General features: G+C 40.1%; 1 protein-coding gene across 1 annotated transcript in view; it reads left to right on the top strand.

Annotated features, from left to right (window-relative positions):
• The window catches only part of LOC134149612 (S-adenosyl-L-methionine-dependent tRNA 4-demethylwyosine synthase TYW1-like), a 114,673-nt gene that overhangs the window by 31,307 nt on the left and 69,257 nt on the right, over positions 1 to 14,109 (top strand). Inside the window, exons 10-11 of the mRNA XM_062592845.1 lie at positions 2,319 to 2,371; positions 5,377 to 5,495. Of these exons, the coding sequence (XP_062448829.1) occupies positions 2,319 to 2,371; positions 5,377 to 5,495 (172 nt within the window). The remainder of the gene's footprint in view (positions 1 to 2,318; positions 2,372 to 5,376; positions 5,496 to 14,109) is intronic.

Genomic DNA, 14,109 nt, shown 5'->3' with positions numbered 1-14,109 from the left:
GGGCTATGCTGGTTGACAATAGCTAAGAGTCTAGCTTGGAGAGGAAGAATTTACCATCCATTTTCACACTCGCCAAAAAGTCTTGTGAAGACACGAATTCCAGCAGTGGAAGGAGGTCTCCTTTGAGATTAGGCCTTGTTGGACAAACCTGTCTGCAAAGAAATGCAGAGCAGAGGGGCAGGACACATCCAGGGTAGGATGAGGAGATGTGAAATACCCAAATTCAGTCATGTATACTTGGTTGCACCTCTGACCATTGTCAGACTCAGAAATCGCTACAGGGTCTTCTGGGTCCCATCCAGTCCTCTAGACTGGTGTCTTTAGTACTGATTCCACATTTTAAGTACTGGTCATAGTTACACTAAATGCTGTGATGCCTTTCTCCGGGAAAGAATTGGATGCTCTACTGTGTAAAATATAAAGGCTTTCTGGCTTGCAGCAGTTTGTTCTTCCTTACCAGCTTTTGTTTAACTTTGAGTATGTATGTGGAGTTTTAAAGGTTATTCATTTGGAGAAGGATGAAATATCCACTCCCGCAGAGATGGAGGGGAGAAGGACTTAGTACTTGGGAACTGCCCAATATTGAAGTTGCTGAAACGTCATTTAATCTGACTGTCACTCTGTTTGCCATCTGAAGAAGGGGTCTCCACTGGCTTGTTCCTGCCAGGCATCCTGCTTGTGCTGGCACAAGCATTCGTACAATCTCCTAGAGAGTCACAGCAAGGAACCAACCAGACTAAAATCAAATATGACCAACCCCTTGACCCCTAGCAATGCCAAAGCCAGCACAAGGGGACAGGAGCAAACATCAGAGGGAGATGGCAGAGGAAACTGAGTAGATCTGTTGGATTCAAGTGCCAGAGTAACCCAAGCAGAGTGCTCTAGATGCTGCATGACTTCTTGTTAACTATGGCTGTCTTAACACTGTTTAATTTTTAGCTGGTGCAGCTGTCATAGCATCTGCCTTGTCTTCAGTTCACTGCTTGGCTCGATGTCCTTGAAGCTACAGGGGTGTGTGTTTGGGGTGCAGTGGTGCTGTCTCAAGGTTCTGCTGTGGTGCTGTGCACAAGAGGCATGCAGCAGCAAATCTACCGGGCAGGATAATTGTGCCGCTTTTTTGTTGGAAGAGGGGATGGCCAGTTCCTTTTGCTGAATGACAAGTTTGTGCTAGTTGGTAGGAAGGAGATTTGATGCATAAACTTTAGTTTCCCTTGAAAGTGTTGACATGAGCCTGAAGGGACTAGTTGAAGCAGTTTGGGGACATCCAGGACAAACTGATGTATAAGTTCTCTGTGAGCTGCATGAATGATGCCATCAGGCTTCTCAAATCCCACTTATTTTTATGCTGATTTTAAGGTGATTTTTAATCTTTCATATATGGATCTCTAAGCATTTTTTTCAAAGAGAAAAATAACCTAACTCATGCAGTTTGGGTAATAATAGTACTTAGTGCTGAAAGTACCCTGTGGAATTAATCCTCTTGGACCAATAAATTTAAATGAAATGATGTTAGTCCTGGCTGGTGAGTGGGTAGAGTGTTTTCTTCTGGGCATGGAGGAGCAGACCCCTGACGGATGTGAGTGCAATGGCCATGCTACAAGCCAGTGGAAATGTGACTTGTGCCCATGAAATTGAGATTTAAACTAAAGCCCTGCGTATCAATCCTTGTTCGTCAGTCTCGTAGCTGAAGGGGATCAGTTGCTATTCTCCAGCCTTGGGCAGGCCTGCTGAGAAGCAGCAGGAGCAGGGCTCCTCAAACCTGGGGAAGAATTATCTCTAGGCTGGCGGCATAAGGCCCAGGAGATGCTCCCTCCTCCACACTCCTCCATGCCCTACTTTGGGGGCAGTTGAACTGCATGCTGAGGTGGCTGTGGTGAGACTGTCACGGTGTGCTTCGGTGCTTGCTTTGAGCACAGACCTCATCTGCGCACATGTGGGTTGCAGCCATCCCTGAAATTCAGTGCAGATGTCCTGCATGACTTTACTCTGCCATCCTGTGTCAAGAACAAGTTACATGGCCAACCCATGTTGATTCGAACAAGATCAGGCAACATAAACAGATCTTCTGAGAAGAGAAACTGTTTCAAATTGGCCGAAGTCCCTTGGGTGGCAGTGGCCAGTGCTCTGAACAGACTCCCAGAATTTGATGGAAAGTGCTGTGGATGGGCATTAACATCATGCTGGTACTGTCAAGTTTGTGCCCGTGTTTCTGGGGCTAACAGAGAAGAGCAGGATTGAGAGGATGCTTAATAGATGTGTTTTGGTGAACCAGTTATTGCAGGTTAAAAGTAACAGTTTAGTTTATTTTTTATTTTCAGGTTACAAACTGATTGGAAGCCACTCTGGGGTGAAGCTCTGTCGGTGGACAAAGGTATTTTTTTTTTCCCCCACTCACTTTTCTTCCCACTTTTTCTTCCCCACTTCTCACTTTTTATCTAGAGACTTAGGTGTTACAACTTCCAAGTAAACTACGATACTACTTGTGAGAAAATATACTTTGTCTTCCATGCTGTAGTTCTGTGTTTAAAGCTATTAAAATCCTGCTACTAAGAGTGAGAATGTGATTGCAGCAAAGAATTGAGAACGTTTTCTGCGTGTGCATATTTTATTTTATTTTGTTTTCTGATATTCTGCTAGTGTATCTCCTGCCTACTGAAATATATGGCATGAGTAGAGCATCAGAGGAAAGTGGGAGGGCGATGTCACTGGTGTGACATCGGTCACGGTCTTCAGAAGCAAAGATAACACAGTCCCATCATTGCGTTCAAGCAGACACAGAAGAGCATTTAAACCAGTTGTTCCATGACTAATATAGCTGCTCTTCCACAATTTTTTGGCATTTGTCAAGGAAGATTTGGACAGTAAAGTAACTTTTGCTTTGTCAGTGCTTAAAACTTTTTTAAAATAGTCTTTGTAAGAGTGTGTGTGTGTGTATAAACAAACACACACATATACGTGTATAGACATGTAGATATGTACCTATATATATTTATATACACACATTTATGTGCATATATTTGGATAACATGAAGGATGAGTGTGTGTGTGTATATGTGTGTATATATATATATATATATATATATATATATATAGTAATCCTTCAAGTTCTACATGTGTATTGTAGACTATGTAAAACAGTATTATTATTATTTTTTTTTGAGTAGTTTGTCTGCAGACTTGAAACCTTCCCGGTGAAGGTACAGATCCATGTAGATTCTTCAGCTACTGCAATATGTTTATTGTTTTAACTGCCCTTTGCAGGTCTCTGAGAAGTAGCTCACAGATCAAAAGTTGCAAACCGTCGTTCTGTACCTCAATGCTATGTATTTTAGGAGTAACATTTAACATACTAAAGCCTTCAGAACTTGCAGGATGGTAAACGCTGTGAATCTGCACCTCTTTAAAATGCCAGTACGCCTCTTAATTCTTGTGCTGTGGCGGTGATCAGTTCCTTGTCTCTTAGCTCCTCTTCAACTGTTTTTTTACTGAAATATCTGTACTGCCTCATCAGAAGACTTGTGGACAGTTTTAAAAGCCTCCTGTTGTATTGTCATGAATGTTTGTGAGACATCCTGATCCTCCTGATACTTCTGCTGTTTACTTTTACAAATATTTCTCTCTTCTACTGTGTGTGTTTTTTTTTTTTTTTTTTTTTTTTTTTTTAAGTCTGAGAAGGCCATGAGTTGTTTAAAGAAAAAGTTCTCGAACTCTGTGCTGCGAATGAAAAGGCAAACCAGAGAACCCAGTTGTATTAAAGAACCAGAATTTAATGCAACGCTGAAGCCATCTCACAAAATAAATAGGAATACTCTGTGCTTAGATGGGACTGTGCTATTTTTAGCTTAAGCAGGAATTGAATGTAAAGTGCTCTAATAAATTGGGCTGAAACTGTTTACAAGCAGTGGCTTTGTCTCAGGTTCACACCAATATATAAGTGTCTTCAGAAGACTTGTTCCAGATTTGTGTCAGTGGAAAGCGGGAGCAGGCTTAGAAGGAACAGTGTTAAGTAAAGTTACATAGTGATATCTCAGATTAAAACTATTGTATTTTATCATATTCTGGAAAAGAGTAAAAAAACCCAAAGAACTACAAATTCTAGGAAAAGCCTTCTGAAATCCAAAATGTAACTGACTTTCCTAGAATTTATGTATCTCCTGAAATTTGTGTAATTTGAGGGATGGATGGAATAAACCTTATTTTCTACTTTGTAAAAATCTTCCAACTGTATAATAATGCTGTACATATATTAGAGATTACCTGTATACTCTATTTCCATTGCTCAGTGGAGGTTATCTGGGATCACTAGAACTCTTCAGGTAGAGGAAGATGGATTAAAAGTTACTCTAGTTCCAATTTCCTCTTGAGAGTAGTAAAGATTCTCTCACTTATTATTATTTAACTGAGATAATGAAAGAGAGTCTTTGCTCCAAGCAACTTGCATGCTAAATAGAAGATAAATTCCAGTGGGAAGGCTGCTGTAATTCTGTTAAGGAAAGAGCGAAGTCCTACTAGTACCAATGTCTGATGTGAATGAAAGTTTATAAGATCAAGGTATTTATTTAATTTATCATTAGAAGAAAGTCTGCTAGACAAATGAGGAGAATTGAGTGTCTAGTAATGTAGCCTTTAAATTGGTTTTTGTTATTCTCTTTACTGGGCTTTTTACACTAATGTTTTTTTTTTACAGCTTTAAGTGGCTTCATCTGCTTCTGTTTGATGGTTGATTCAGTTAAAAGCCTCAGTAAAAAACATTGTTATGCTATAGTATTACAAATGAAAAATTATTAGTTTAATTTAAGTTTTTCTCCTCTAAAACAGTTGTAAATTTGACATAAATCCTTTGTTTCTGCAAGGGTGTGTAAACAATCACACTATATACTGATCTACTTGCTGTGATTTTTTTTTTTTTTTTTGAGGTGTCACCTGTCACTCTCCTGACACACCGTTGCCTGGGCTTCAATATCTGTCTTGAGTGACTTTGAACGCAGAAGTTACTTGTAACTGAACATTGCAAATATGTCCAGGAAGCAGGTAGCCAAATGGCTGCAGATACAACAGCCTTTAAAACAAGCCCTGGTTGCATTTGGAGAAGTATCTGCAACAGTTTTGAATGTTGTTATTTTTTGGTGTTTAGCTCAGCAAGTTGCTCTCTATTCCAGTGCGTTGGCTGCGTTTAGGACCTTTTGCAAACTACTTTGGCCTTTCTATGGATGTGTTGCTACTTGGGTTAGTCCCCGGTGTGGTCCTCCACTGGAGTTGGTTAGTCTGGAGTTAGCTTTTACTGTGAATACTTTTTTTTAATGTTCTCACTCCATTTGGTTACAAATAGTGTATTTTAACTTTTCTCGGTGTTTGTTTTTTTTTCTTTGCTATTAGTCAATGCTTCGAGGCCGAGGAGGCTGCTACAAACACACCTTCTATGGCATTGAGAGCCACCGCTGCATGGAGGCCACGCCAAGCCTGGCTTGCGCAAACAAATGCGTGTTTTGCTGGAGGTAAAATACTGATGCTATTTTACTTTGGGAGAAACCACCTGACTGCATAATATTTAACAGATGTGTTCACAGTAGTCTTGTGCTCTGGACAGAGAGGAGCAAGAAACAAGAGCAGTGTCTAAACCTGTTCTGGCTGTAGGTGTCTGTGAGACTAATCCTCAGCCTGGCTCTGCACCATCGATTGGTGAGCTGGGCTGTACTTTGTGTCACTCTGCCCCTCTGCTTTTCTCCAAACAGAGGACAGTGTTACTTGGGCATCCTTTCTGTTCAGAAAGGGTGTGGAGGAAGACTTTGCAAGAGAGCTGTGCTCCCCCTTCATGCTTCTACCAGCACTATTCCCTTATCGATGGACTGACACATTTTGCAAAGCCAGCAACCAACATGCTAAATATTTAAAATAACTTTCTATTTTAAAATTGGATCCTTTTTCTCTAAATTACTTCTCCCTCCTCATCTCCAGCTTAGTGGCACTTAAAGTGGGCAAAAAGTGGTGACTTAGTATCTCTTGTCTTTCTAAAACAGTAGTTAATAAATGGTTTTCCATTTTAGTCAGAAAAGTAACCTTTTCCTCAGAGGAATTACTTAGTAGTTAATTCTCTGAAGGAAATTAGCTTTGTCTGGGTCTGAATTTAAAGCTGCGAGCTGCTCTAGCACTGCTTATTCACCAAAATGCCTGATTTTCAGAGGGAAGCTTTCTGCTAGGCTGGGGGACTGCAGAATGGGACTAGTGAGAGAATAAGAAGCTAAGCAGAAATAAAAAAAAGTGATGTGAAAGTGTGCCAGGTGGGATGATTTGGAGGTTATTCTTTGACTCTTGTTTCTTATCTTTTTAACTAATTCAGACTTTGGGGGAGGGGGGGTGGCTGTGCTTCCTTTAGTTTTATGTCTGCCTCAGAGGACTGACTGCTAATAATACTCCTACTCCATCTCTAAGCCCAGTGTCCAGCATATCAATATTTTCATGCAAAAACACCCAAATTCTTGTCCGTACCACTTCCTGTCTTTCATTAAACAGTCTTCAAGTTTTAATAATGCAAATATTTCATGAAAGTATTTAAATGACAGCATCACTGCAAAGGTATCTCTATAATTTTGAGTGCACTTTGAAGTTATCTCACATGTTAGTGTTAAGTGTAAGCATTAAATACCGGTCACTCTAGTAAGTATGCATTTGGGAGTCCATTCCAAAATGTTAATTGGTGCTCTTGATAGGCTTTCATCATGTAGTAGCTTGAAAGGACACAGCGAATAGCATATTTAATGTGCAAGCTTTACCACTCCCCTTCAGAGCATGTAATAATGATCTGTTGACTGGGATGAAAAACGTACGGAATATTTCTTTTCTTTTTTTCTGTGCATCAGCTAGCAACGGTGCAATTATTTCTGCACTGGTTACTGTAACGCTAGGAAGATTGCCATGTGTGTTACTGTCCGTCTGTCCCAACACAGAAGGTACATCATAAACACCAACTAGAAAGCAGTAACACCACCAGAATTAAGTGTTTTGTTTCTAGTATTCCACTGGAGGTGATTTAATATTGTCTCACTTCAGGATGACTCAACTCAAATACTTAGCAGCAGCCTGTGTCTTGAATAAGGGACTGAATTGAAGTCAAGCAAGTATAAATATGCAAGCCCAGTAATTGGGTTAGGTTGCTACATGCGACACCTTTCATGCCTCTCTAACTGTAATTCTGTAGCTGTCATTTTTCACTTACTTTGTTTCCAGGATCATCTTAACACTAAGGATAACTAATGCTAGAAAAGTTATTTTACTAATGATAACAACCTGAATGCAAGGAAATGGCTTTCCAGAGAACTGTGGTGGAAAATGTTCTCATTTATTAGCCTTCTGTGAGCAATATGAATTGCAGTTGTTAGACTTTTTCATGCAGACTGCAACTGTCTGTCTTCTCATCTCAGATTATCTATTGAGTTTGAAGACTTGAGGCTCATTTTGGGACTCATCCCAAGGCTCATTTTATGTATACCTTAAGCTTGCCATAAGCCATAACTGCTGCTGAAAGACTGTCTCTGCCCAGCTTTCGCTGCTTCTTTAGACCCTATGTTTGTCCTTCTCTGTGCCGCTACAAGCCTTTGCGTGGCTGGGAGATGTGTACCAGGTCAGGGGACTGCCCAGAGTTCAAAGTAGCTGTGTTCCTCCACTGTCTGCATCTGGGAGCTGCATGGGAATTGCTCAGGAGCCACCTCCAGCGTGGTGTGTTAATTGACGTGCAGTGCCATGCTGACACAGGCCATCCACCTTTCTGCCTGGATTCATCTCTCATTGGCATGTTCAGAGGTGCTTGTCTGGCATCTGTCCTGCACTGACACAGTTGCTCCATGGCTCAACTTGCCTTGAGGCAGTGGTTCTTCCTTATTCGTGGTACTTGTAGATGTTACAGTTGTAGCAACCACAATACTATGTGATACCACTATGCCATACAGCTAGGTGGCAACCATAATGTAGTGTGCTTGCTTTGTAAAAGAGTGAGATTTTTCTTGTTTAAAAATAATAGCAATTGTGAGGCAAATAGTCTTTCTCAGAAGGAAGACATTCTCTTCTGTCTCTATTCCTCCAATTATTGCGGGGACTTCAGTGTTTTCATGATGCTTCCTTACTTCTGGCCTGGAGCTGGACAATTTGTCATCTGTAGTGTGGAGGTGACAGAGTGAGCATATTAGCACATCTGTCTTTTGAAAGCAGTTCAAAACCCTGAAGGGGTCACAAAGAAACAAAATTCTCCTTAGCTTACTCTCACCTTTATAGTTGGCTGGTAATCATCTCAAGAGTCAATGGGAGTAGCTGCTCTTAATTTGGTGAAGAGGAGGAGTCTTCTGCATCCACCTTTTTCAGCTACCTATTAGTGTCAGCACATCTCACAAATATGCTGGATCCAGGAATGCCTATATACTTCTAAACCAGTCAGTCCTTGCACATTCTTAATCACAAGAGATTAAATGCAGAATTACAGACACTGGTGGCTGAGTAGTATGAGCATATTATCTTATCATTAACAGTTACCATCTGTGCTGTTGGAGACATATGAAGTGATAGTTTTGATCTACTGTCGATGAAATGTTTCTAATACAGCTTGTATGCATTGCTGGGTTTCTCACTTAGCCCTACACACTAAACTGCAGACAAAACTGCTGCAATTTTTTTTAATTTGCTCTCTTCTCTCACATTTTTGACATCTGTAGAGTGTGCCAATGTTTCAACCACACAACTTCACTGCAGCTCTCCTAGCCTCGCTGAGGAAAAATCCAAGGAGCCTGTTTGTTTTTTCTTCCTCATTCTGGCAAGAAGTGCTGTAGTTCAGCCATTTTCCCTGGGAATTGGATGCAGTTGATGTTGGCTGGTCATGAGTGACACTTTTTGGCCCCAAACCAGGTGACATGAGTAGAACCACTACTCAGACACTCATAGAATTATTATTTTTAAAATATAATAAAGATGTAGTTTCTGTCTTTATTCTAAACCTTCCTCCTTGGCCCTGGAAGCATTGCGTTAGTGGTAGACATGTTGCATACCTCCAGCATCTTACTGGAGTAGCTGCTAGCTCCTGCTTCCATGCTGTCCTAGTCAGAGGCTGGCATTAATTTTGCATTAAGGCAGACTTATGTCTATAGCTTCTCTGGAGAGCAGACATATATATCTTTTTTCTCCTCTTCCCCCTCCCCTGCTGTCGTGCCTTGTTGATGTGTGAGTAGTTGTGCTAAAAGCAAGGGGGGGCTGGAGACCATAATTACTTCAACATCCCTAACTCATAATTTGCTCTGCAAAAATAGTCTGTCACTACGCATTACTATTTTCAGTTGCTCTCACTGTGCTTGTGGCATCTCTTTAGCTTAATTGTCTAAATGGAAATGTGTGCAAGTGACCAAATCTTTTAATCAATTAGAGCAAGTGTGGGGACTGAGTTTTCTGACACTGCCTCTATTGCAGCACAGTCACCAGGCAAACCTAATTTGATTATGTCCTCTGGCTGAGTGTCTAGAACACAATCATTTATTGTGGAGAGCTGGGACGGCTGAATAAGATTTAAATTAATAGGTTTTATTATTTTGCATCTGAGGAGGAAGCAAACCAAACAGAATAAAATATCCCATAAAGAAAACTGGTTCATATTTCTTTTTGTGCAACTTTGTGATGTTTATAGTTGCATTTGAAGGTTTCAGCTTTAACTTGTACCAGCTGAAATTCTGTTCAGACTATCAGAATGTGTGTGGCCAAATTACAGTGGTTAAGGACCCTCAGAATTAAAAATTAATCTCCCATAGGAAGGTTATTAATTTAAAAAAAAAAGGAGGGAAAGAAGAAACATAGCTCTTAAACAGATTAAAACAAAAGTTTCTTCTCATTAAACAAGTTGCCTCTAGAGGCTAATTCTTCAGGGAAATATGAAATATTATAATATGATCAAAGGTGTTGACAGCACTGCACATCTGCAAAATATATTCAGAATCTGTGTCTGTAACCTCAAGAAGTCTCTCTGCATCTCCTGATGCTCATCCTTGTTTTTCAGTATGTCAGGAATGTCTTCTCCTAGGATTAGAGTTCTGTAAGCAAAAACCAGCTGAACTGAAGAAAAGTATTGTGACCCGAAGGTCGTCATTCTCTTCAGACCTGATTCTTCACTTGTTTCATCTTTAGGCCTGCTGGGCTCTCAGGAGCTCTTGAAGTAACCTTTTAAATTTGGGGGAGGGTGGGAAAAGATGTCAGAAAATACGCATATGCTGTCCATGGTTGAAAAAAAACAGAAACAAAAAACTCCTTGATCTCAGAACATGAATTTATGCACTGCTCTGTCAGCACTGTAAGCATCCATTTGAGGTATTTCCAGGAGAAAACATTGATGTGGTCCGTTGGGTAAGATGTGAGCTAGAACCTGGGTGACTGCCTCAGCTGGGTGCCTGTTCTCCAGCCTCTCAGGGTTGTTGGGGCTTTGCTAAGGCAGCGCTTTGGGTTTTGCAATGTTTGAGCAGGCTGAAGTTGCTTCGTGTCTCTTCGTACTATAAAAGAGAACACCCTGCTGAGCGTTACCAATTAGATACTGTTTTATCAAATCTAGGCATCAAAATGTGGGGGCTGTGGTCACTGTCAGTATAGTCAGACCCTTGGGTATTATCTGCCACATGAGGATTCCCAGCTTCCTCTCTGAAGTAGGGGTTATTGTCATTCCTATTATGCAAAGAGATGTCATGAAGGGATGAAAAAAATACTACCAAAAAAAAAAAAATTACTGTGACTGAAATCTATGCTTTTCATCTCGTGACCTTGCTCTATCATGCTGTATGTTTTTATGGCCTTGGACTTCTTGACTTTTGTAGCTATTATTATTGCTTTAGGTACTTGTAGCATTGGTAATCAATATAATGAAATTATTTGCTACAAAATGCTCGTATCTGCCTTGACAGTTATTTCAGGTGGTTGATAAGTGCTACCCAGTTCTATCACTCCATCAGAAGTAACCGATGACTACCTGGACTTTGAACATGACCTGGTACATCCTGCTGCTTTAACTACTCTAATTTTAAAATAGTTTTTAAAATTGCCTATTGAGTGTGGTGCATGTTTTGCTAGGAAAGAATGAAATCTATTGGCATGGTGATGAGGCAGACTTCTGTGGGGTACTCAGCATCACCTCCCTCTATAAAGTGTCCTCCTTATATAGCATGAGCATTTGGAGGTTTCTTAGAGCTGAGGTGTCATTTTTCAGCATTGTGCATCTTTCGTTCTTAAGATTCACAGAAATGTGAATTAGAAAAGAAGTAGATCCTTCCAAATTCTTCTAAAATACTGTCGTCTCTCAGCCCAGAGCAACTAGCAAAACGAACCTGGTCTAAAGTAGTCCTTCCTGTTGGAAGCAGTGTGTATTGCTGTCAGTCAGCATGATGGGAGAAGGTACTCTCTTAAGAAAAATGGTGCATTTCTTGATTCAGCAACTGATTTTAAAAAAGAAAAAAGAAAAGAAAAAAACACATAGGGGAACTGCTGGTTAAAGGTTTAACTGCAATACAGTTTCAATGGAACAAGGAAACTGGGTTGATCTGACATGTTTTGTTTTATCTAAAATTCAACAATTCATTTTGGGCTGTTCCTGAAAAACTTTAAGTCATTTTTAAAACAGCTGAAATGAAAAGTCTTAAGTTTTTCTTTTGAAAATACTGAATATTTTGTTATTTTTGAAATGAGAAGGGTTTTTGAATATCTGGATGTCCAAATATTTGACTTTCCTCTCATTTTCACATTTTTTTCCTGCTCTGAAATTGTTTTCACTTCATCAACACTCATGAATATTTCCCTGTCTTCTGAAAAGCTTTATAATGAGTATATCCAAGAAAAGAGGAAAAAAAAATTATTTTGCCCACTCTAAAATCTAACACAAGATTGCTCAGAGCAACATTGAAAAATAACTATCTGTTATTTTACGGGAAGTTTCTATGGAAATATTGTGTTCCACTTTCTCAACAGCTCAGATAGGGATTTTTTTTAATTGTTGCAAGAACTTCTTTTTTTCTTTGTAAGTGAACATTGTCTGATTGCAGAAAACAGATCTAGAAGGAACTTGGAATCTTAATTTATCTCCAGCTACAAGGCAGTGTCAAGTGCATCTAAATCAGTTCTGACAGGTGTTTTGTCTAACCAGTTCTTAGAAATATGGAGTGATGATATTTTTATGGCCACTGTAGGTAGTCTGCTGCAGCGTTGCACTGTTGCCCTTCCTGCATGCCCAGGTATCTCTCCTGGTTGTAATTTTAAGGTTGTTGCTCCTTCTGCACACATGGAGAATAGTCCATCCCTTTACTCTTGGTAGCTGCAGGCAAAAATCGTCTCTTCCCTTCTGCCTGTCTTTGAGATTCAAATCTCAGTCCTTCCATCTGCCTCTCAGGCAGTGCTTTCTAGGACTCTGTCTTGCGCTGTCATCGCAGTATGAATTTTTGCTGCTATATAATATTGTTGACTGCTGTTCAGTTATGATCGCTATCAGCTCCCTCTTTGTAGAAGCACTGCCTAACTGTGTGCTTCCTCACATTGCATTTTGCAGTCAGCTGAAAACTTTGACAACACAACATAACATGATCGATGTGGTGATGGTTTTTTTTTTTGTTTTTGTTTTTTTTTTTTTTTAATGCATGCTATCCTCCATGAGTTTGCTTCTCCTTCCATCTTGGTTGCACCTGCAGGTGTGGTAAGTCCGCTTCCTGATCCCGTCATTCAGCTGTTGAAATAGAATGAATAGGGCCAGTCCCAGGACAGAAGCCTACAGATTCCCTTTCAGATAGACGTAATTGCCTAATGAACCAGTGCAACTAATCTTTGATTCAAATTTTCCATCCTGATGTGTATTCTCTTACAAAATAATTCTAGCTACGGAGAGTTCCTTTGGGCAGATTGTGAAAATGTCTTGAAAAACAGTATCACAAGCTAGACCTCCAGTTTTTATCTTTGCCTACAGAGCTGTGGTCTTCAACGGAATGTTCTTGACAGACTTGTGTTAGCTCTAACTGATGTCCATGCTGTCTTCTGAGGGTTACAAGCTGTTTTAGTCCATAATTTTCTGAGGAACTGGAGATTAAAGACTGATGTAGAAATCTTTGCCCTCTGAAGTGAGTGTTGCATTAGCACTTTTCCAGTTTCTTGAAATCCCTTTCACCTGTTCTCCAGGATCTCTTAGCTTATGGCTAATAGTTCTGATACTCCATCAGCCAGTTCATCCACACTCTCTAGGATGAATTTGATGACACCTAGACATTTGAAAACACTTCATTTAGATAAGTATTCTAACCTGTCCTCTTTCTAGTGTAGTTTGAGTTCTTTCCATTGCCATTGGGGAGAAGCAAAAGAAAAGACTCGACACTTGGTTTTCTTGTCCCTATGGAAAAACATTAAGCTTTGCTTCCTTGCGTGTTGGACCAACATTTCACTTCTGCCACATAATCCTCATATCGTTACAGGGAAAGGTTTTCTTGTTAGCCTTTTTATATGTCCTTTACTAGTTGTACCTTATTTTGTGCTTTGACCTTTCTGATTATGACCCTATACTCTTATGTCCTCCTTCTTATTTTCAGCTGAAGGGCCACTAAGGTTATTGAAGAGATTGGTTTCTTGTTATACTTCATGTCTTTTCTTTTTATTGCCACAGTTTGCACTTCTACCTTAATAAGGTTTAAAAAAACTGTTAGTTCTCCTGAACTCCTTTGCCTTGAAACTTTCCTGCTCTGGGATCTCACCTGTCAGTTTTCAGAGTTCACTGAAGTCTGCTTTCTTGAACTCTGCTATTCTGCTCTATTCCTCATGTCCATTCCTAGGAATCATATTCTCTATCCTTCAGTCATTGCTGCTGCTAGCCTTTCCTCACCTTCGTGTTCTCTGCCAGCTATCAGCAGCAATCATTGCTCACTAGAGTAAATGATGCTTTATATTTGTGCTTCATTTTCCCTCAGAGTTCCTTGGAAGACTCGATAATATTAAGTTTTGCTCACAGGAGAGTACAGCTATTTTAAGAGGATCATTTGTTTGCTTATGGCCACGCCAGGAGTCAATTGGAGAATCAACATTCATTTAAGAGTCCTGACCCCAAGACCATCTTTACTCATGGTTTCTGAC

The sequence above is a fragment of the Rhea pennata genome, chromosome 20 (genome assembly GCF_028389875.1).
Source record: "Rhea pennata isolate bPtePen1 chromosome 20, bPtePen1.pri, whole genome shotgun sequence".
Taxonomy (NCBI): domain Eukaryota; kingdom Metazoa; phylum Chordata; class Aves; order Rheiformes; family Rheidae; genus Rhea; species Rhea pennata.
Note: the sequence above shows the minus strand (reverse complement) of the source record. Positions and strands in the feature narration are given on the sequence as shown.